The sequence below is a fragment of the Scomber scombrus genome, chromosome 15, assembly GCF_963691925.1.
Source record: "Scomber scombrus chromosome 15, fScoSco1.1, whole genome shotgun sequence".
NCBI lineage: Eukaryota > Metazoa > Chordata > Actinopteri > Scombriformes > Scombridae > Scomber > Scomber scombrus.
The window spans coordinates 7,350,207-7,374,444 of record NC_084984.1 but is presented as its reverse complement, the minus strand read 5'-3'; the positions used below and the strand labels follow the sequence as shown (position 1 = coordinate 7,374,444).

General features: G+C 39.9%; 1 protein-coding gene across 1 annotated transcript; it reads left to right on the top strand.

The window, feature by feature from the left end:
* Window positions 1–1,184: 1,184 nt before the first annotated feature.
* tnfrsfa (tumor necrosis factor receptor superfamily, member a) lies at window positions 1,185–24,238 on the top strand. Its single transcript, XM_062435130.1, has 10 exons — window positions 1,185–1,388; window positions 13,161–13,329; window positions 14,969–15,100; window positions 20,248–20,359; window positions 20,862–20,995; window positions 21,079–21,180; window positions 21,269–21,315; window positions 21,454–21,735; window positions 21,847–21,883; window positions 22,498–24,238. The coding sequence occupies exons 1-10, from the start codon at window positions 1,356–1,358 to the stop codon at window positions 22,797–22,799; spliced, it is 1,350 nt and encodes a 449-aa protein (XP_062291114.1). The 5' UTR covers window positions 1,185–1,355; the 3' UTR covers window positions 22,800–24,238.

The window sequence follows — 24,238 nt, the reverse complement described above, 5'->3', positions numbered from 1 at the left end:
GTGGATGAATTGGCACTTTTATATAACTTATTATTGGGTTTTTTTAGTTAATTTTGAGGTTTTTCGGTTGTCTGTGAAAGTTAATTAAATATCTTTGGGTTGTGGACTGTTGTTTGGGACAAAACAGGACGTTTGAGGATGTCAACTTGGGCTTTCGGAAACAGTGACTGATGTTTTTTTTAACATTTTTCACCACACAACTAATCAGTTAATCAACATAATATTGGTCAGATTAATATATAATAAAAAGTAATCGTTACTTGCAGCCAGTGTTGGGAAGGTTACAGATTACTTGTTAACTTATTCAAAATGAAATAAGTATGTAACTATTTCAATTACTTAATCAAAGTAATGTAACTTATTACATTTGATTACTTTTTCTTTACTTTTTCTAATTTTCTACTGAATGTTTTCAGCTGTTAGGGTAAGTGTACACATTAAGCACCAAAATCTAAGTTCAGTGGTTTTTCATGGATACTGCTATGATTTATAAGAGAGATCATTTCTTATAAAGCAAGATTGATCTCTCATTGAAAATGTATTCATTAGTTCATGTAGATTTTGGAATATAAAATAAAGATATTTGATGAAAAAAGTTAAAAGTCTGGCATGGGCTTAATTGGTACTGTGACACCATTCAAGTACATGTGTGGTCCAAATAAGCCCACATCATGATTTATTTACAAAATGTATAAAAAAAATATTGATTTCAAAGAATTAAAACCAGCAATATATGTATTCAGTAACATGTTAAATATTAAAAATTAGGGGGGGGGGGGGGGGACCCTCCTTCTGAGCAAAATCTTAAAGGTCTGACCTCGGCTGTAACCCTCTTTATAATCATCATGTTCATAAGTAACTGTAATTTAATGGCACTTCTTTTTTTACGGTTACATTTAATTTATAATCAAATAATGTAACGCCGTTACATGTAAACACTTACTCCCCAACACTGAACTTCCACCTCTAATGCTATTTTACTTCTAATAAAACTCTTTTTTTGCCTGAAGTTGCACACACATGCTGCCTCATTTGTATTCAAAGAGGAGCGCTGTGATTGGCTGCTGGCACTCTGACGTCAGGCAAGCTCTCGGGGTAGAGAGAAAAAAAGAAAAGAAAAATTCCTCCCAGTTGCTCAGACCGTGTGTCTCCTCTCTTTGAAAAAGTCAGTGACAAGACTTAAACTCATGAAAGCAAACCGGATGACGGATAGTTTTAAAGCTGGACTCGTGCGGCTATTTTCTTTTTTCGCCATAAGTGTTTTTTTTGTGTTGTTTTTTTCTATAATTATTTAGATAGTTTCACACCGGTGGTTTTGTAACGTTACCCGGGATTGCATCTCGAAGTTCCCAAAGATGAACTTCGATCCGGTGGTCAGGAAACTTTCTGTAAGTAAACAACATATAAATATATATATGGAAGAGGAAAAAAACCTTCTTCATACTTTCTTACACCACTCTACTTAATTAACAGTCGCTTATATCCTCTTAATTAAAATGTTAATCATGTATAAAAATAACTTCTTATCTTTATCTCGGAGTTGTCCGCGGCGGGACATTTTAATGATTGAGTGATACATTGTAGCCCAACAGGCTGAGTCCAATTGTCTCTATCGGAAGTCAGGAAAAGGGTTTAATGGCATTAAAATATTGGCTGTCTCATGAAGTTAAAGCCTAGACTAGACACTTTTTAAAACGTTTTGGGGAAGCTGTACCGGGACATTGGAGCTTAAATCACGGCCAGGCCTGCTGGACTTAGTGGGAGAAGATGAAACAGCCCGTTCATTGTCCCACGACAGTGCAAACACAGGAAGCAACATTGTGTTTGTTGTTGTTGTCTATTTGAGTGTTTACTTTTGTTGGGAAAGACGTACTCCCTTTTTTTTTCTTGTGCTACAGTACAGTACATGTGCTGTTTCATTTGGCTTTCCTCCCCTCTCCCCAACCCCCCCTCCCCTCCTCTCCTCCCGTCCTCCCCAACATTACAGTCACCATCTGTGTTGGACATCATGTGGTCATATTGTTCAGACATTCAGCATATGATGGCTCCTGGTCTGTCACAGCGGATGTAGCTGGCTCTATAGGAACTATTAATAAGTACAGTGCTGCCCAGGCCTTGCTTGTGAAATGAACTCTGTGCTCAAGCAAGCTTTTTAAATGCATTTGCGTGAAGAGTGTGAGAAAGCACGGGTTTTGTAACATGCCTGAAGGCTGTAATCAGTTTGACCCCAAAAAAAGCCAAGAATTCACCTTGCCAGTTAGTCGATTAAAGCCGCAAAGTCTCTTCAACAGTTTTTTCCACCAAAGTTTATTCCACTCTCAGACCTTCACAGAGACGTCTTTTCATTCCTTGGCTGTTGTTTTTTCCAGCTGTGCACCACCGAAGCCTGACACTATAAATACTGTATGCTCACTGTGAAATGTGACCATTTATTAAAGGATATGGCTGACGATTTTCTAAATTCTTCTTATTGCCAACAAGTATCATGTCTCATCTTTACTTACAAGTACTCTGTGTGTGTATCCAAAGCCTGACATATCTTATTCCTCTGTGCCGTAGACCTCCATTGTTGCCCAAAAAACTATTAAAAACAAGTCAATGTGCCACACCGCTGCACTGGGTGAAATGTTCCTTCGCCTGAAGGCAATGGGCTACCATAGTTTGTTTAGAAATGGCTCCACAGACTAATAACAGCGATCACATTTTCAGTCTCAGGAGAGCAGTTCAGTGTAAGACAGACGCCACTGCACATGTGTGGGAACGCGGCTCCATTTACAGAGCTTTACCAGCTCGTTGTGCTACGTATCATAAACTTTATACTACATTAGAAATTTATGAAAGAACTTCTGTACAAAATCAAGAATGTGTGATACTGTATGTAGCACAACAAGCTGGAAAAGCAGTGTAAACACAAACAAACTAATGTGACCGTTATCTTCGGGGCAGTGAACGTGTCACCAAGTGCAGCAGGGTGACTCATTGACCCTGTTTTTTGGACAACGACCGAAGTTCACGCCACAGAGGAATAAGGATCAGGTTATGGATACACACACAAAATACTTTTTAAGTAGATGAATTCATTATTAGTTTGGCTCTGCACATGAGATTTGTTGACAACAAGACAAATATGGAGATGGAAATATCGGATCACATTTTATATGTGACACTCTAGGAGGGTGTTCACTTATTTTCCAACACAAGTTGACTGGTTTACATTATGGCATGAGATAAGAAGTAGACATCAATCAGAGTTCCCCAGATGACAGAGCAAATTAAGTTTTGGCGACTTTTGTGGTTAATGGTGTTGGTCGTTAAACTGCAATATGGTGGCATTTCATCACAGACGCCTCCTGCTCTGCTTACACTCATATAAATGTAGCCATTAAAGTAAATGTAACATCTGCTGATGTGCCTGGAGCTTCAGTGTTTGTTTTGTGCGTTGTCTGATCTGTGTCTTAAGTCATGCAGTGTTCCATTACTGAAATCAGATTTACTTCTCCGGGTGGCAAAGTCAATGTTTATCTCTTCTGTAAACCACAGTACATTCTGGAGGCCTCGCCAGCAGGCCTTGTTGCTAAGGGACTATGAGGAAACTTCACCCCCCCCCCCCTCTCCTCCTACCCACCCACCCCTCCACATACACACACACACACATCCCACCCCCATTCCCCTCTCTCTAATCCCCCCCACCCAACCCCCTCTTCCCCACACCCCTTCAAATTGCCTGAGTGTACGTGCCTGGCCGTCCAGTAAACTTCCTGTCGAGTGTACACAGATGTGCTGATATTAGTGGCATCAATTTACTTCTGAGAATTGTCATGCCCATGCAAATGTACACGAGATTGTTATCTGCGATTGCTTACTGTGTGTCTGGGTGTTGGTTCACACAGGAAATATCCCCCTCTGTCTCTGTGGACAACACAGACAAGGGCAGGACTGACATTTAGGACAAGAGAGGGCCAAACTGTGTCGCTGGGGACTCAGCAGTGGTCAACAAATTGGCCATTACAGTCCCTGATACAGTACAGTAACTTGTGCTTGTTGCTGCTCTGCATGGTGACCATGTGAACAGTTATAACCATGCCTGTGGCTTAGAGAAGCTACATGGACACTGAATGATGCAACATGGTGCAATTGACTCACTGTCAGATACCAGGTGGCTGTGTGACTTTTTAATGATTCTCTGTCAGAGTTTCCAATCAGGTATTCTTTCAAAAAAGCCGATATATTTATTTATTCTTGTTTTATCGGCGGTTTGATTGATGATTATAAAGGAATTTGTTGTTACCATCGTCAGGGTGAATCACTCCCCAGTTATCAAAGGGCTGCTGACTCACTAAGGGAGTGCCACCTGTTCAGGTGCTTCCTACCCACGTAATGCATACCAAGAGAGGCAAGTCAGTGCTACAAACACTGAGATAAGTGGGGTCAGTGTACTGTGTGTCAAACATCACTAGATCACACATCTTCACTCTGATGTGTTTTTTAAACACAAATCAGAATCAGATTAAGCAACTACAAGGAATTAAATCTGGTCCAAATCTCCAATGAAAGCACAGCAAACTTGGACATTAAACAATAAACACAACTGAGAAAGAAAGGGAGAGTCCATTTTTTTTTTAAAAGAGAGAAAAAAACAGTAAACGGTAATTAATTCTGTATCATGCACAGTGTCTTCAGGAATTTGAAAACTACTCTGAGGTGTATGCAAGAGGCAGCCTGTTTTCTACATTGGGGGGGTTTATAAGGATTTTATAAGCCCCCCCAATGTAGAAAACATTGGGGGCCAGTATACTGTCAGCCAGTATTCATTTTTAAAGAGAAACACAGAACATAAACATGCCTCTTTTGTTTACAAGGATCTCTGACATTTATTTATTGAAGAGTTCTAACCAAGATATTTACTGAGCAGGACATGAGCACATTTTTACTGTCAACAACTTGCTGGTAAGAAAGGGACAAAAACAAATGATGTAATAGGTATTGTGTTAAATTGATTTTAGATTTTTAAAATAGACTGTCCCCAATGAGCACTTCAGATTCTGTTTTGCACAAAGTGTAATGTGTAAAAGGGAAAAAAAGTGTCCTAGATTATGGTTGGCTACTGTACATTAGCCATCTTGCATCACAACAGTTGTGTAAACTCTGGTGGGTGTGTATATAGTGTGACTAATCAGTTTATAGGACTGTCGTGACTTGATGTGTTTCCGCCTGCCTCCGAGCTGCTCTGGCTATCTCACAGTTAGTTGAAAAGTTGCATTTAAGAGGAAGAAGACTGGAAAAGAGTTGCTGTGCGCTTATCAGAGCTCTCAGTTTGTTTTTATTTGTGTGCCTGGTAGCTAACGCTAGCTAGCCAGCTGTCTGCAGATGTTGGGCTAATGTTTTGTCAGGAAACACAAACAGCAGGAGATAAATTAGTGTGCAGACATGTGTGCTCTGTGTGTTGAAACTGGTTAGTAAAGTGGATGTTTGTACTTAAGTTAGACATCTGCCACTGACAGTCCATCGCTGTAGGGATAGTGCAGATTTTTAAATATTAATTTTCAACTATGTTGTGAATGAAGTCCTAAAAATGAGGTAGAAAATGTGCTAAAAAGCTTTAAAAAAAAATATGAGAATTTAATGTTTTGGCCATATTTTTCAGCCCTTTCTCAAACACATACTATCTGTGGCTTTCCATTACTTACTTATTTATTAGCTGCTACAAACATCAATGCGAATTTATCTGCAGTAAGTTAAATTTTGTCAATAAAATAGTCCCATTAATGTATCTTTCAGGCTTGAGTGTACAGCTGCCATGTGTTTAAAAAAAAAAAGAAAAAAAAAAAAAGAAGAAGAAGTCACCTGATGAGTTCAATCACATGAGGTTTGAGGACATTACACAAGGAATGGACACTGGTTGCCAAAGGGTGCAATTTTATTCTCAGCTCCCTTTCTTTTTTTCTTTTTCTTTTTTTTTTTACACACCTTTTCTATTTTAAACTGTTTTACAATGTTTTAAACACACTATATAATATTATCTCAATCAAAAGAATAACAAAAGATAGAGTTGGATGATGTTGTGAAGTAGCACGGGATCATGGGAGTTGTTGTCTTCACTGTTAAACAGCCGTCACTGCCATTCAGTTCCTCTCAGACAGACTGTGCTCATTATTTTTATGTTAGTTTTAATTTTATTTACAAGCCGACGTAATGCTAATATCTCCTGCAGCTGTTGGAAACTTCTAAACCTCAGAATGGATAAAACATTCCTCACCAACATCAAGGATAAGTTCCCCATCAGTGCTGCAGCGGAGGCTCAGTTCCCGTCAGGAGTGTAAACATAAGACAGGAAGCAGGCCGGGCTACATGCTAAGCTAAACATCGCTCCCTTCAAAGAGCCTTATGCTTTCTCTATTTTTATGCTATGTATGTCCCTATGTGCCCCCCCCTCAACTTCCAGCCACCTTTGGTGAAGCTGCACTACTGCTTTCGTTGCATATGTGCCTGCAATAATATTGAATTGAATTGAGTTCAGGTGGTTTTTACCGCGAGCCAAATTATCCGCAGAGGTCTCCCGCAGCCCAAAACAAATGGACCCACTGATTAAAACCGGTATAAAAACTTAATAAAGCGGGTTCATGTTATAAATCTGCGCGTCTCCCACACTGTTCGACGGATGCTGGACGTCCGAAGGGATTACGAGCCGAGCTGAAGCTAACATTTGTACAGGTTGTTTCTCTGTTATTTTAACATCAAGACATCTGATTACTCAAATCCTTCATCCAGTTAAACGATACAGTTAAAAACAACCAGCTTCTTTGTGAAAAATATGGCTTAAAACTAGATAAAGTTAATTTATGACTTTTGGTGAACAACCTCAACAACCACGACGCTGCCCCTCTACCCTCTACCAGAGTATAAATGCACAAGATGACCATCATTTTGTGCGCTTATACTCTTTGGTATGTAAAAATCAGTGTTATGGACATAAAAATGCTATTTTGTTGTCTGTTTGCAAGTATCTAAGAATGTTATTTGGGTGGGGTAGTACGTAGACCTCAAGCAATCGGTCCATTATTGATAAGTTGAAAAAGTTTCAAGTAAAATGCCAAATTTTCTGGTTCCAATGTGAGGATTTGCTACCTCGACAAAGCTTTAAACTAACTATCTTTGGATTATGCACTGTTGCTTGAACAAAACAAACTATTCAATAACATTTTTTTACATAGTTACAATAAAGCATTTTCACAAATTTTAGACCTTTAAGTCCAAACTATTAATGGATTAATCGAGAAAATAATCAGCTGATTAGTCAAAAGTGACACTTTGTGTTAGTTGAAGCCCTTCAGGGGGAAAAAAGACACTGCAGTCATGGTACAGTAGATATTTGGCGGCACCTTTTTTAGACTCATTCATTCAGAAAACACGAAACTAGGGTGACTTAAGGCTTACATCAGCGCTACATCTGACTTCCTGCTCTCCTGGATGAATGCAGATATTAGAAGAAAAGCCTCCGAACAAACTAAACCTTTGTGCAGAGAATGGACTTCTGTGTTTACAAAGACATAAATCTGACATAAATTCCAACTATTGACGGTCACTTAAGTCTTTGTTGACCTGCTGCAGCAGCCACATATTCTACATTTTTGCCGTGATGTGTTTATAGAGAAAGCTATAAACTGCCTGCGCTTCAAGGACCTTCTTCTTCTTTTTTTCTCTCTCTCTCTCTCTCTTTTCCTTTCACACAAAGACAAGCTTTAATGGAGCTACCGCGATTGTCTCGAGAGCGAGGTGATGGATTCCTGCGCATACTTTAATCTATTAGTCATCCTTTCTTACTCTTTTCACTCTCACCCTCCTACAGTTGTCTTGTGAGTCGCCGCTCCTCAGTGAAGGGCCTAATCAGAATTTGAAAAGGCTAAGTTAATAGGCCTTCAGCACATGAATGTCTAAATTCAATTTGTGGATTGAAGTTCAAATTCAATGTCCTCGCTCTCTCCCTCAATAACATGCCATATGACTCATAGGGGTGTTGTGTACATGTGAGAGAAGCCCTTTTTTTATGTAACAACAGAGACCACCTTGACGTCACAATACAAAAAAAATGTGTGTCAGGCCACACACCTGCGTGCACCTCTGACCTTTTTCCGATCTTTAGAAACCCTTTCACTTTGTGTCATCAAAACAAGCAACCTTATTTTTATGCGGTCAACATCAGTGTCAGGGTATGTCGTTTCACAAACTCGCGGTTGGAAGAGCGACTGCCAGGAACTTCATTGAAACCGTCATCGTCACAGATTGTTTTTGTTACTTCTCTTCTTTCTTTTTTTCTTTACCCTCTGGCACGACGGTGAATGTCACCTAACCTGCTTGTGACACAGTGTCACACTCATCTAATCAGTCAAGCATACCTCCTGAGGAAACTCAAGAATTTGTGTCGTGGAGCTGCAGCTTCCCTGAGTTATAAATATCCAGCCTAGCGGATATGTTGTGGGTCTAATCGGGTGCTGGGCTTGCTCGGAGGCAGGCTGCTGTGGAGAGAACAGTTTGGAGCTGAACCCTGCATGAAGCCTCTGTATTGTCTCGAGCTTCCTGTGCTCCCTGAGAGGAGGGGGCAGACGCTTTTCACACGCTCCCACTCATACACCGCATGTGCGCTTGTGCGCTCTATTGTACATTTGTGCGTGCGTGTGCGTGTGTGTGGTTTTTGTTGCTCAACAATATGGTTTTCACACTGTTTTCACCCTCTTGTCTAACAGCTTCAAATTGACATGGAAGTCATCCTCTTCAGTTGGTATTGTTCAGCTTTTATAATGATGAATGTATCCGTGCTTGGTTGAACACTGATTTATTTACAGTGCAGCAGCAGCGAGCGAGTGTCGCACGTCTTTCTCTTGACATAAGCTGGCTTGTACTTGTCTTCATCATCTAACACAAAATGTCAGCGTAATTTATCACTCAAGAAAAGTCGTGCATGGCTGCCCCCCCCCCTACACACCTCCTCCTCCTCCTCCTCCACAAGTCTCACGGGAATGCCAGGATTTATCTGTACAACACGGCTCAGGGAGCATTCACTGTCATGTCAAGGTCAGCGTTGACAAATTTAAATTGTAAAAAAGTAAGAGTTTCAGTAAAGATTATCCAACAACCACTGTGGAGGATAGAGCACAATAAATTTAAAATTAAGAGTGGACTTGATGACTCGTCTTTAATGAGTAGCGAAGGTGATATTAGTCAATGAGAGTCAGGTTCAAAAGGAAATGCCACTCATCCTTAACACTAGTTTTCACTGATTAACTAATGATGTTACAGCGGATTAGTTTCATCAAATTTCACTTTAACGCAACACTTTTAATTTGGTATTATTTGTTCATTTGGACAAGATAGTTTGTCACAATTAGACAGGACATTTGAGCAGTTATCTAATTGTGTTATTTGTTATTTCAATCAAGCAAACAGACACATTTTGCAACAAATTGTGTGTTTTTTTTTTTTTTTAATTACCAAAGATACCAGATGATTACTGAGAAATTTGATTCCTACGTTCCCCTTAACTCTGACATCAGATGTGCTTCTAAACCGCAGCAGCTGTAACACAGGCGTTTTCACCTCCGCCTTTGTGCGGAGGTGGGGGACATGTGTGTCTTTCTTGTGGTCGAGGCAGGCAACAATGTGTGATAAAGACCCAAGTTTGAGTCAGACACGTGTCATTGACATTTGAACTGAAATTAACATTTCATATTTTAGTCATTTTATGATGCGTTGCAAATCGGCAGCTGTGGCAAAACATGTTGGTTCCATCCTCCACTGTGTCATGTGCTAGAATCCTTAAATATCATCACGGTAAAATGGCTAAATTCCTTAATGTAACACGGAGATAAAGCTGCAATGTCCAGTGCTCGACGGCAGTTAGTTGTTGCCTCAGACCTCCTTATTCTGCTGCTGACCATCTATAATCCAATGAACTGATTACTGCCGTTTTATCAGATCCACAAATCACTGTGCAGTTTAGGTTACACTCAAAAACTGGGTTGAATTGATTTCATAAACTGCAAAGTGACAACGTTGGCTTTCCAATTGGTTCTCCACAGACCGCATGAGTAATTTGAGAAAAGTCATATGTGAATGCATTAAAATTCTGTGCGTATTACGAGTGGACAAGGTCTAACCTGCCATCCTCTGCACTTATGTTATGCAGAGTGATATATTTTTGCCCACTATAATCTAAACTTCTATAGGACTCTATTCCTCTGTTGTTACATTGATGATATGCATGCACAATATTTGCAACTTTCACTACTGTCCCACAGGATTGGCTAATAAGAAAATCATGACGAGAGGGCAGGTCCTACTCCGGATACAGGAGTATAATAAGGTGCATCATGTCCATCCTTATCAGTCGCCCTATGATTGAAATCATCTGTCCAATATGAAATGAAGAATCTCCCTCGGTTTTGTTTTGTGTGTGTGCGAGCAGAAGTTCATCGCGTGTTCTGTTTCTGCTCTTTCTTTCTTTTCTTTTCTTTTTTTTTTATGATAATGGCGCTCACTGTAATTTCCACTCAGGGGATACAGAGTGATCACCGCACTCTAAATGGCCCATTGATAACGCAGGTCAACTGAAAGGATGTCCTGTCATTTAGTCACAAATGCATTCTCAGTGTACATGGCATGTGTAGAGTTTGTGCCAAGGCAATTTGGAAGAACCCCGGCTCTTTTGGAGGAAGCGTAGGCGAGCTACTGTTGTCAGATAAACACAGGGTCCCTCAGTATTTTATTGTACGTTTTTTATTAGTTTAACTTGCATCCACACAAGCGTAGCACTAACCTATCATACATACAGGCCTGAAAGCATGACAATAGGACACTGTTTGGCCAAATAATCTGCAGCCAAGCCCACTCATTGTACACAGGATAGAGAGGACTGTGAAGTGGACGGAGCCACTTCAGCCGGAGTTTTGGAGACTTTCCAGGGTTTGTGGGTTTGGAGGGCTCTCTACACTGAGGTTACGGTCACTCCGGGCTTCCTCCTCACTTGGTTGTAGAGGTAAAACTAAGCCACAATGTGGCTGCCCATAGTGTTTATGTATACACTGCATTTATGCCTGCGTAGTTGAGCAGCCGTGGGATATTAGTGCTGACACATGTTGATGGCCTTGATCGTTTTCAAGCCGGCCACAAAGCCAAAGTGGGATTCCCTCAGATTTACAGAAGTGTGTTTATCATGAAATGAAACTGGACTGGGATTGTTTTGATTTTCACATTAGCACATGGAGAAGCAATTATGCACCAGTGTGGTTTTTATTATAAGAAGCAAATTCTACTGTTTTATTTCGTTTTTTTCCCTCATAATAAAATGCCATTGGATTTCCTGTGTAGCAGGTGTGTTGTTGAGGGTGTTTGCATCTGGGAGTGTTATGAATCACAAGCTCTGAAATGAACACACACTGGAAATGATGTCATCTCCACGCTGTCCTATGCATCTTTGCTGTCAAAGAAACACCTGACTTTTAGCTTTGTACTGGTGATTTATTAGATGCTCACTGCTGGATAAATATACCTCTTTATTATGAATTGCAATTTTTACATTCGCAAGTGTAGAGTTACCTTCAGTGCAACTCAGTGTCCCAGTTGTCTTTTTTTCCCCCCCATCTTTTATTTCCACAGTGTTGTTGTGCACACATTTTTCTCTCTTGCTTTTCACACGGCCTTCTTACTCTTTCCTTAATTCCATGTCTCTCTACATCCCCCACCCTGCAGCCATACACACATAGTGTATTCAAGACTAAGACTCACCCTGTGTCATGCAAGCTGTTACCCCCCCCCCCCCCGCCTCTCATTTTATCTCCCTCCCGTTTCCCTCTCTCTCTCTCTCTCTTCTGCTTCTCTCCCCCCCTCCCCAGAATGTTTGGATAGATCTAAATGGTGTGATTGTGACTGCTCTGCCGGCCGTCTGCCCCTCCACGTCTGCCTCTCAGCGTCTTTGGAAAGTCTGACGTGAGCAGAGGGAGAGGATGAAGGGAAAAGGCAGAGAGAGCGAGAGTGAGAGAGGGGAAGAGAGAGAGAGAGAGGGGAAAGTTCTTTCGAACAACAAGGCATGGCGGCTCTCCAGAGAGCCAAGTCTAGCGTCAAGAGTCAGTTTAAGCTCCAGCCTGTCCCTCTTTCTCCACCGTTGTCTATCTTCATGCAGTCTTTATTCCTCTCATACTCCCACAGTCTTTTTGGACTACCTATTCCCAGCAGAACATCCCATCTTCAACTTGCAGTCTACAGTTTCTCACTTTGAATCAATCCTCCTCCTCTTTCTCCCTCCCCCACCCTTACCTGTTCCTTTCTCTCAAGAGGCGAGGTGAGGTGGGGGGGCACAGGAGAGACAAAACCTGCAAAATCTAGGCCTCTCATTTACCTCGAAGGGTGTCACGTTGCATTTGAGGCGCTTCGTAGCGGTGTCGCATGTCGTCGCATTCAAAGAGCCGAGGTTTAAGAATGTGGGTCATTTGAAGTAGAGGCACTAAAGTGCGTTGTTTGCCAATGAATGGGGCCTTCTCACATTGACATGGTGAAAAGCGTGTGAATAAACACCAGCGCCTGGGGGCCACACTAAAGTGTTCGGCTGTATTCTTCTCAGTACCCCACCTATACAAGCCTGTTATTATCTACCACATGAATGGATTGCTGGGATCACATTTGATATGGGCTCTATGCTAGTTTTGGCTAAGATACCGTATCAAACCCTTTCTGTTCTACCCGCAGCAGAGGAAACAGATTCCCTGCTTTTTTAAACCTTACTAGAAAACCAGATCATGGACTAATTAAGTTTGGCCGCCTGTTGCGCCGCATGCAGTTAGCATATAGCTCTGCATCCTGCGCACACACTAGGTTGTTTTGCCTCTAGTTCTGACCGGCTGGAACGCTCCCTTAATTGCTTTCCCACAGCAGATGTTCAGATCAGATGGTTCAAATTAAGTCGTAGATTGCTCACACAAGGTTTCCTATGAAGATAGACTCTCCTCTTTACTGTCCTTCATCTAATGAATTTGAGTGGGTGAGTCTGTATACTGTGGATACACGCAAATAATGCAAAGCTGTTGTCTTTTTTTTTCTCCCCTCTCTCCCTCTTTCTCTACCTATATGCTTCTCTCTCTCTCTCTTTTGATCCTTGACCTTCTATGATGCAGGTGTTGGTGGTGACGCTTGTCCTCAGTCTGGTTTGTCATGCAGCAGAACCTCCTGCACCACAGTGGTCCAGCGATGAATACAGAAACAACACCCTGAGGCGACACAGAACCTGCATCGAGAACGAACAGTACCTAAACCAGGGACTCTGCTGCCTCAATTGTCAGGCTGGTAAGGAGAATCGTAACCACGAATGACAGTAGCCAACCAAAACATGCAACTTTTCAACCCCAAACTGCACCTGGTCAACAAATTTGACTATTTCCCGTATCCTGAAAAGTTGGTCGATTTGTATAACTAGAACATTTTAGAGGGGCATTCTGTGTGAAGAAAGTGAAGTCAAATGTCAAACCCATAACGTGAACGGCATCCCAGATGACTTTTGCAAATATGCTGTGCTCGGTCTGGAAAGAATGTATGGCGGCCAGGAGAAGGCGAGCGGCTCGGTCTCGGCAGATCAGAGCGAAGCACAATGTGAAGTGAAAAGTGGAGGATATGAAGTTATTTTTTCAGACCTGACTAATAAAAACATACCAACCTTTTTTTATATGTATTATTTAAATAATTTGGTAAGACTGTTAATTCTTTTTCTTTTTCTTTTTCTTTTTTTTAAACTCAGAACATATTTGGACAAGATGCAATTACTGCATGCTGCTGCTCGGCTGATTGAATTATTTAATTTTCCATCCTGAATTATGAAATCTTTTTTAATTTGATCAACTCAGGTTTTGTTTTTGTTTATATTAGATTTTTTTTTCTTGAAAGAAAAAACTTCAGTTGCTCCAGTTTATATGAATCACTAGGAATTTTCCAACTTTATTAACTAAAAGCTTTATTTCTAATACGCACGCTCCCTTTAGCGGATTATATGCACACAAGCATTTTAAAGCAAAGGTATTTAAAACCTTGTTTGTGTCTCTTAAACAGAGAGAGACTCAATAATCTTGATGTCTTATATCTAAAAGCTGCATTTACAGTAACAATGGAAAATCGGAAGTTTGAACAAAGTGCAAAATAATTCACGGGAGACAGACACTAAATCGATATCGACTAATCAAACAGAGCATCCTGTGTGCTTTTTTGACACATGGTTGCAGAAATATAGAGGTTTTAAGTTTTTCCCACTTTAGTGCTTCTGTTTTCTTTGATTCTTGCCAGTTGGCCAGTTGTCACCACATATCTAAAAAGCCGCTGTGGCCACAAATACAGATTTTTCTTTGCTTCTCTTTGTCAGTTTGTGGGCTTTTCTTTATCCAGGCACATGCCTCCATGTGTGGGTTCATATTAAAAAATCAGTTTTACCCGCAGTCGACTCAAGCTAAAACAAACTTCTGAAAACCGTCTTACCCGAAACTGACCGCAACTGCCAATAATTTACTTACTCAATACTGTGAGTTCAACAAACCATGTCTTTGCCCTCTGCTGCAGTTTTTTTAGGTTTTTTTTGTTTTCTGAAAACACATGAGAATCGAGCATTTTTATTCGTAGCATGCGTGAACTGAGTATGAAAATGATGAGCGTGATAATACGACCGGTCTACCCATGAAATGTGACTTTAACTTCCTTGAAACGTGTCACCTCATGAACAACCATGAATCTTTTCTTGTGACCTCATGCTCAACAAGTGTAGAAAAACTCAAGATCTAACTGTTCTTTCAGATTTAACCTCCCCTCTCTGACTTATTTCACAGTTCAGAGGCATTCATCACACTGAGGTCACTCGCTGTGTGTCCTCCCCCCAACATATAACTCATTAGATCAGATTTTTGCATATTTGTCATTTGGTTTACTTTCGTGTTTCATTTTTTAGGAACTTTTGTGCAGAAGGCCTGTGAAAGAGACCAAGAGCATGGGACTTGTCTTCCTTGTGATCATGGCGAGACGTACACAGAGCACTCCAACGGGATGAACCGCTGTTTGCCTTGTACACACTGCCGCTCAGGTAATGAGATTATCTACATCTTGTGTTTTTCATAAAGGGCTGTAAAAATGTTGATTGAATTGATGGGAATAATAATTTTCTTTTAGGAAATTTCAACCAGTCGAGTTTGGGTTTTTTTTGTGTGTGTGTGTGTGTGTATTGTTGTTTCGGCCTATAGTTTAATTTAATATATATTTCTAAGATTTGAGTGTGCAGCATGACAATGAAGTGCATTCAAACAATCACGTGCATGTGATTAGACACTTTCCCCCCTCTATTTAACCGTATTATTAGCAATGCAACTAATCATGTTTTAATTTGATTAATCTATGGATATTTTGACCTATAAAATGTCAGTAAATAATAATAAAAACAAGTTCCCAGAGCCCAAGATGACATCTTCAGAAGTCTTGTTTTATCTCAAGATAAATATAAAGTCTTGTTTTATCTCAAGATAATCTATAAAGATAGATATCTAAAACCCAAAGATACTCAATTTACTGTCATACAAGACAGAAAGCCAAAAAAATTCACATTTTAGAAGCTTAAAAGAATGATTATCTGCCAGTAACGTGTAAAAAATTACTTGACAATTAGTCAACTATCTAAATTGTTGAATTAAATCATTTTCAATTAATTATTAGATACATTTTATTATAATTAAGTAATCAATCAATCAATAAACATATTGTTCACCCAGCTAACTGCAAGACAAAATATAGGTGACACGAAAGGCTTGTCCATTATAATGAGACCATTGCCCATTCAATCTGTGTTACAGTAAGCACCCCTTATCAAGATGAACCAATAGCTTCACTCAGGTTGTTTTAAAAAAAAAAAAAGAAAGAAAAGAAAAGGATCGATGCCTGAATTGCCCTTTAATTCTATCCATTGCCTTTTAAAAATTGCATAAAGGTAGTCTTTTGTATTCCAGTTTGCCAAAGATGTATTGCTTGGGTAAGTTGATACCTTTTTGTCCTCCGTCCCCCCGCCTTTCAGATGCACTCATGAAAATGAGATCTTATGATGTTACACAGAGTGGAAGGGCGTGTCTTTGTCGTTTTGTTTCGTACGCTCCAATGTGAACATGTTACCCGTCTCGGGAGGTTTGCCTGTGTGTCCGTCTTACCTGGCTGAACTGGGTGTGGCCGTGTCGCATTGTCTCCCACACTGGGGCGTCTTTGTGTGCGGTGAAAGGCTGGAGCTACAGAAAAGAGACTACTGTTACACGGGATGTGTTTTTGTGCTCCTTCACTGTGGTTTTTTGAGATAGAGCTTTGTATGTTTTTGCTCTACTTTTAACTTATTTACAAGCACGTATTAATAAATTAGAACACGCAAAAAAAAAAAAGGAACTGTCAATTAAAATGTTATAGTTAATTTAAAAGTTTCCCCTGGCAATGAACTACTTGAACTTGAAATGAACTGCTCTGATATATGCATCATTTAAAAACGTCCTTTTTGGAAATACCACTGTTGACTTGATGAATCTTTAATGAATCAGACAGAGCTTTGCTTTTTTTGAAAGTTTAAAAGCCTTTTCACACCTGGAAGTTCGATCCAAGGTTCATGTTCTTGTTACATTTTATACATTTGATCCATGTTGCAATTATGCAAATGCACTAAAGAACTTTATATGACCTATCTAAGTCCTGTCGGTATACAATAGTAAAAATACTGCACATTGACGGTTGCAGTGAGGTGCCGATCATTGAAAGTAGACCTGATCTACATCTTGTCATCATTGCCTACATGGACTGTGTCCAGATTCCTTTCGTTGGCACTTAAATATATTATCATGGCATTACTTCATCTTCAGGTGGCATTGCTTTCCGTCCTCTTATATCCTCTCTGTGTCATCCTCTCCAAAAATACTTGGAAACTGTCGTCATTTTTCCCCCCTCCAAGTTATTATTTCCAGTTGACTTTTTAGAACATTGTCAGACCATATTTAAATTAAAAAACTCGGTCTCCTCCTCTCACCATGTGCTGCCACGGCTCATTTTTCCTTCTACCGGATCCGACGATAGCTTGCCGGAACTTCCTGTAATTGAAAAGAAAGTCTGAACCATCAAAAAGTGGTTCAGTTTGATCCGTACTAAGACCACTTCTTTTTTGTTGTACTAAAATGTAAATGTTTGGTCTGAGGGAGGTTTTACACCTGTAATTTTGGTTCAGGTCAAACTGTGAAAAGTCTGAAAGTCCAGGCTTTTTTCGTGTATTGTCTCTTTAACATCACCCTAACCTTATGATGATTATTGTGGGGGATATTTTCACTTCTAAAAGCAGTTATTGTCTTCATTCGTGTTCATTTAAGATATGATTCAATGTAGGTTAACTGCATAAATGACCCAGATAAGACAAGAAGCAAATAGATGTTTATATTCAGACAGTCTGATGGTCGGCCATTTCTGAGTATTTCTTCGAATAAAGATTTTCCCCGACTCAGATCCTATTTAAAGCTTCACTGCTTTTCTCTGCATGTGTTACATTCCAATCAGCGCTAAGCATAATTATGTAACAAAAGTGAAAACTGGGATATGTCATTACACTGAGATAGTTTGGCGCAAAAATACAGCAGCTCTGAATAAAAACTGTATCCGACATGACGCATTTTCATTGTAAATCGATGTGTTTTCTTCAGTGCAGCAGGAAGGAAGCAAGAGTGTGGCGTTGTCAAGCTCAACAGTGTGTAAAATGGCCCCACTTGGTGATTAAACTAACACACAATTTACAAAAAAAGATAATTGGATTTCTATCTTTATCGAATTAGCTAAATAACAAACAAATGTGACAAAATGGAGCAGATTAAGTCACTAAAGAATATCATCAGCGTGTCCAAAGCCCAACAATATCAGCTCTGTTTAACTACTATTGTGATTTGCCTCTTGGCACAAATTATTCTCTCAGGCCTTTTCTTTTTTTTCTAGCACGGAACCATTTTTTAAAAATCAATAGGATCATTGTGAGAGATTTCGCACAATTCAAACTATGAGCATGTTTTTTTTTTATTATTTTCATAGTTAACCAGTAGTTATTAGTTATTCTCTGAAATATCTGCTTTCTGCAATGATCTGGGATGTGAGTGAGCTGCAGGGCTCTGCTTCTAACAACTGTGCAATAAATGGAATGTCCCCCGAGTGTTAAGGCCCTGTCTTTAGTAGTTAAAAGTAGCTTTGTATTTAAAAATTGTTATTAAATGTTTATTCTTACATATCAATACAAATTCTAACAATTAAACCTATTGTTTAAATCTCTTGGCCCAAGTAGCAGTTAAGAGCTGGCAAAGTGAGTAGTGGTTTGTGTGTGCGTGTGCGTGTGCGTGTGTGGACAGCGAGGGCCGACACAAGCTGAGGAAATGCTGAAAAAACAAACATTTACTCACATCGCTCTCTTGGGGGTTGTTAGTTGATTTGTTTAAAAAAAAATCCCTCAAGTGTCTGTTCAGGTAGAGGTTAACAATTGTTTATATGTGCCAAAAGCAAATGCTGTAAACAATGTTCATTTGAGCACCTGGCTTTTGTAGTTGTTAACTTAAAAAAACTGGGAACGTATCATTTAAGCACACAAGTGTCCTTGGTGAAAAGTTGATGTTTTACTCAGGATGTTTTTGCAGTATATTTATGCAAAAGGTTGTTACCTGTTCACTATTATCTTAGATAAGAAAACAATTCAATCTCATAAAACAACTTTCTTTTTTCTCAGTTCATCCACAGAGCACTGCTTATATGCCTTCAGCAGTTTCCTTGTTAAGGTGACAAAGAGTCAGCAGATGCTTTATGACCCGGCTCAAGTGGCCACAATGAAAGGGAGAAACCCCACGTTGAACTTTAACAAAAGATAAATAATTAAATCTAATTAACCAGTTCCAGAACTCACAAACTATGTGCCAGGTACCCAAAATCTTACTTCTGTTTAAATAAACAGTGGTATGTATCCTTGCTGGTTGGAGACACATAACCATGGTTACTCATGCTAATCATGAAGTCTGAACTAATTTAAAGTGAAACTTTACTTAAATTGAAGAAGTATTGATGTTACCCCAGAGCTGCCTTAGTTGCATGGTCTGTTACGTTGTTGTCATCACTGCTGCATTGCATTATGGGATATTTAAGCCAGAGTCCAGTGCTTTCAAACATAATATCTCCCTGTAAATAGTGTGCAATTCACTTATAATTGGTCTCATACACACTGTTTTAGCATTCTAAATGGCATGTTAGTGTGATATCTCAGACACAGACATTGGTTGTGAACACTGATGCGGGTTAACAAACCACCTACAGAGCAGACAGACAGGTGAATAAACAGCACAGCAAAAGATGAAAGGAGTCATCACTGGTGACTAATTGTGGACTTTGTATCTTTGGCAAAGTTTTAGCTCTAACAAGTGGAAAAGTTCAGTGAACATTCGTCCTCATCTGTAAAAAACAGTTTGACAGAGTGCTTTAAAACTCTGAGAAAAACTTCATGACTGGCTACAAAATGAGCCAAATTGTCTAAAAAAAATCAAGAGGAAAATCAGAGAGGAAGAAGATTAAGTGATATAAAGAGTGCGCTCGCCTTTTGCAACCACATTACTGCTACCTACCAGCCGAACACTGCAATTGCTCCCTAATTGGCGAACATCAACCATTATAAAGGTCGTCCTGTGGAGGTGGACTGCTGGTTTGTTATTAATTTTGATCATATAATAAAGGCAGGGGCTACTGTCTTTTTTCTGCCTGAATTTAATAAATGAACCATGCTGGATTCTCTGTCCCTCATTATCCTGTTTTTTTTTAAATAAGGCAGAAATGTATTTTAGAGGGAGGCACAGTTGGAAATCCAATTATCTTACTTATCTTTATCACAAAGAAATACCGGATAATTACTTAGAGTCTACAAATTAGCTGAAAGTCGACGATTTTTTGTTTCATTTAACACATACTGACGGTCGCAGGTTTATTACTAGACTTTAACTCCATACCCGCGCAACTAAGTCAAATCACAGTTTGCAAACTCCAACGCTCAATTTTAAAGCTGTTCACACATTTCTGGGTATTTAATTCAGTAACTCCCTGTTAAGCCATATGTCCCTGGTTCTTACTGTTATGCTTTTTCACAATGTTCGAGAAAAAGACGAAACACATGTCTAATTTTCATCTTTCGTATGTTTTTGCTTTCCACAGATGAGATCGAAACTGCATCCTGCACCAGAACCACAGACACCAGGTGCCAGTGCAGACAGGGTACCTTCTGTGTCCCAGATCAGGCCTGCGAAGTCTGCAAACGCTGTGCCAAGTAAGAGCAATTTACTTCTTCCCCTCAACTTGTTTTCAGTTCATGCTAGTGTGTCCTGTGCCAGCATTTTTTTTTTTTTTTTTAAAGATTAAGAAGTAACATTAGGGAATGATTGCGGTTATGGTAAATAAACAAAGATTAAGGTAAGGCAACTACAATTGCCTCTCTCTATAAAAATACATATTAGGCAAACTACCAGCTGCACTGATACTGATCTTTGGAACTGGACATATATTGTGAGGTGTGGCATATAGCTGCAATTATTACATTACTTTTATCTGATTAATTGATAAAAAATTATTAGTTGCAGCTCTAGTGTGCTCTAGCGAGCCCCGAATGAACATAATTCCTTGGATACGAGGATCCATGGAATTGATCCACTCGGTTTCACACTGATTCAGCTGCGATATACATAACATCCTCCCTAAAAACAGTAAAATATACAGCATTTATAACTTGCATAATATCACTGATTACTATTGTTTCTTCTACAAAATGAAAGGTGCAAAGCAGGCGAGGAGGAAGTGAAGAAGTGCACCTCCTTTTCGAACACAGTGTGTCGAAAACGGGCTCCGTTCCCCACCGAAACCTCGACAGCCCTTCCTACGCCGACCCCGACTTCTCCAGCAGACATCGGTAACTTCACTTCACTGTTTCATGCAAAGCTTAACATCGGAGGTTGCTGTGACCTTTAACTGATTTATGTCTGTTTCTTGCAGCTCTTCCTATATGCATTTTCCTGGCGATCTCCTTCATCTGCATCCTTGTCGGGCTGGCTGTGTGGTGGTTCGTAATCAAGCAGCACTCATGTGAAATACCATGTGAGTTCACACTGTGTACTGCAGCTTAGTAATGTTGTTTTTCTTATTAATGATGTGCTCCTAATGCTGTTTGTCTGCTTTAAAACAGGTACAAAGAGCCATTGTGACTCCAGCGAAATTGTGAAGATTCCTATTGTAAGTCGTTGTTTTGTTTTATGTACGACTCATCTGATGTTTTAAAAGGCGTGATAATTGGTTATTCGTTGGTTATCTGCGGTACAATATCTTATTGTTCCCCCCCCCCCCCCCCCTTCCACATTTTCTCCTGCTCAGGACGAGAGTGCGCCCACAGCAGAGGAGAGACAGAACAATCAGAACGCTGGCCTGGAGGGGGAGGAGAACCGTCCAGAGTCGCGACCTCTGCTGCAGGAGACGCAGCCTGGGATGACCAAGGCTTCCCCTCCCCTCGAGGATGAGGATCGAGGACTAGGAGACAGTTTACCCAACACCACTAGCTCGTCTCAAACTAGCCTGTCAGCCCTGCCCACAGCGGCTTCCTCTGGTAACACCCCACACCAGAGCCCCACTGCCTTCAGACTGCCACCCGCAGCCACGGTGAGGGGGAAAAGAAATCAAACATTCACGTCGTTAGCGTTTCATTTTTACATTTTAATCCCCTTTGCCACCTTCCTTTACATTTATATTGTATTTTCTCTTATGTTACAGGATGATCCTCTCCAGCATCGCATGCTGCCGCTACAAGGTGAGATTCCTGCAGAGGGAGGGGAAGATTTCCACTCTGAGAAACTTTTTTCTTTTCTTTTTTTACTCATTTCATGAAGCCAATTTTTGTCCCTCTTGATTTGTCCTAAAAGGCAGCTGTGCACGGAAAACCACACACTTTATTGCAGTTAATGTCAGTCCACTGGGAAGTCAAATAAATGGCATTTTCTCAAGATCTCACATTAGCTGCTTGATAGATTAATAATCTCATGACAGTCAGGCCGTATCTGAGCCTTCAGGCAGCTGGAACATGCTGTCTTTGTTTCTGTGTTTTATTTTCTCACGCTAAATTCAAGAGAACACAGCTTAACGGATTTGTTTGATTTCCTATTACATTTACGCATCCCCTGAAGGAAAATTAACTGAAACATATCGATTATTCCTATAGTCTTATAGAAATAACGCATATACTGTGTCCCCAAATATATATTTTTGTTTAAGTTTATTTAAGCAGTTCACTTAATTGCAAATTAGTGTTAAACAATCCATTATCAGGTCTGTTGTAAAAGATATAAGACAAGATAAACATTCATCCAGATGACTTTTTATGTGTCTCGAAGTCTAACTCTAGTGTTTTTTTCCCCGTTTTTTAAGGGTCAGAAAAATCCCTAAAGAAGAGCTTTGACCTGTTCGATGAGTACCTGGACGTACGGATCCATAACAAGTTCTTCAGAATGATCGGGGTCAACGACAACCACATTCGGATTGCGGAGAACGGCCCCCCCGGTGACAAAGTATACGAACTGCTGAAGAACTGGATGCAGAGGCAGGGACTAAAAGCTGACATCAACGACCTGTTGGAGGCTTTACTTAGTATGGACCAGCGCCGCTCGGCCGAGAACATCGCCTCTGCCGCCCTGCGGAGAGGCTACTACAAGCACGCAGACACACCCTGAAAGCTGAAGTAGCAGGGGGACGACTGCAAAATGAAGAAAACACAAAGTACTTAAAAACCTGAAAAACTAAAAGCACACAGACGCTGTCGGTGGACGTTGTGTCTCACAAACAGGCTTACCTCTCTGTGGCCGACCAGCCGCATATTCAAAAGCCAGTAGTTTTAAAAAGAAAAACACAAAAAGGGGAAAGCCGAGCCGTATTGATCAGCGCTTCTGAGGATGTTGACTACATGCCAAATGCTTGAGGTGTAATAATGAAAAATGAAGAAAAAAAAGTGGTCCAATCTGAGAGTTTTACCACCCAAAGATGACCATGAGAATCTAAAAAGCAGAATAACATGAAGGTGTCAACTTCCGCAGGCAGAAACGCTTGCATGTTTTAGGTTCTAGAGAAGCGACATGCAGCCAAAATACTGAAAGCTTAGAAGTCTCTGGGTGTGTGTCACTCATCTGGTTGTCAACCCAGACTATTTTATACTACCTTGAGACAAGGATATACACTGGTTTGTAGGAGTGGCATTAGCTATGTCACTTATACTGTGCCTCTCTGATGCACTGACCTCTGGCACATGTAGGATTTGAAACTACAGTCATGCTATATTTGTTGTTTTTGTAGATTTTAGACTCCTCTGAAACCATATATAACAGAACACGAACACTTTTCTTTTCAAATGATAGCGAAATATTGTCCATTTGTTATGACAGGGATTAACACGCAGCCTTACTAATCCTAAACTTTACCTCTATTAATGACATTTCATAATCTAAATTTGTTTAGGGGTGAATCTTTTTCAAGATATCATTATGTTCATACAGCATAGTGATCCAGAAATGTTATAGATTCTCTACAATCGATTCACATTGGAGACATTTTTTTTCAGTCATCCAGTTTCTTTTTTTTAATGTTCAGTGTTACTACTCACATGACACATTGTAGAAGGAATTTCACAAGCTGTTTGTGTTACTAGTTTAGTTTCCATAATGCTTCCATGTAACTTGGAGAACTTCAAAGGTCATTTTATTTATTGACATATTTATTGTAATGAATAATAATTATCTTTCAATATTTATATCATTGCCAAAAAACCAGAAACGACCCTGGAAAACACGCACTATACACATTATATTTGTGTTATCATGTTTAGCTACAGGGCAAAATGACTGAAATCAGAGTTTGGTTTGTTTTGGGGTTTTTTTTAAATAAGGTGTGGTTGAAACTCTGTTCCTGCTCGCTGCGCCGTGTTCAGTGTAGCACTGCGGTCCACACTGTCAATGTGTAATGTCACATGCGCAACAGTTTCCACCTGAGAAAAAACAAACATCCATCAGTGTCAAAGCTTTCAAGTGACTAAATGCAGAATGTGTCATGTTTAAAATTGGAGTTTTAGGTGAAACCTTTTTAGACATCTTTAAAAAAAAAAAAGAAAAAAAAAAAGAAA

What these genes read in the sequence shown, in the direction of transcription:
- tnfrsfa (XM_062435130.1), top strand. Translation starts at nt 1,356, where the DNA reads ATGAACTTCGATCCGGTGGTCAGGAAACTTTCT. An exon ending in GTCTGCAAACGCTGTGCCAA is followed by an intron (nt 20,360 to 20,861) that starts GTAAGAGCAATT and finishes ACAAAATGAAAG; the next exon opens with GTGCAAAGCAGGCGAGGAGG. An exon ending in GACTTCTCCAGCAGACATCG is followed by an intron (nt 20,996 to 21,078) that starts GTAACTTCACTT and finishes TGTTTCTTGCAG; the next exon opens with CTCTTCCTATATGCATTTTC.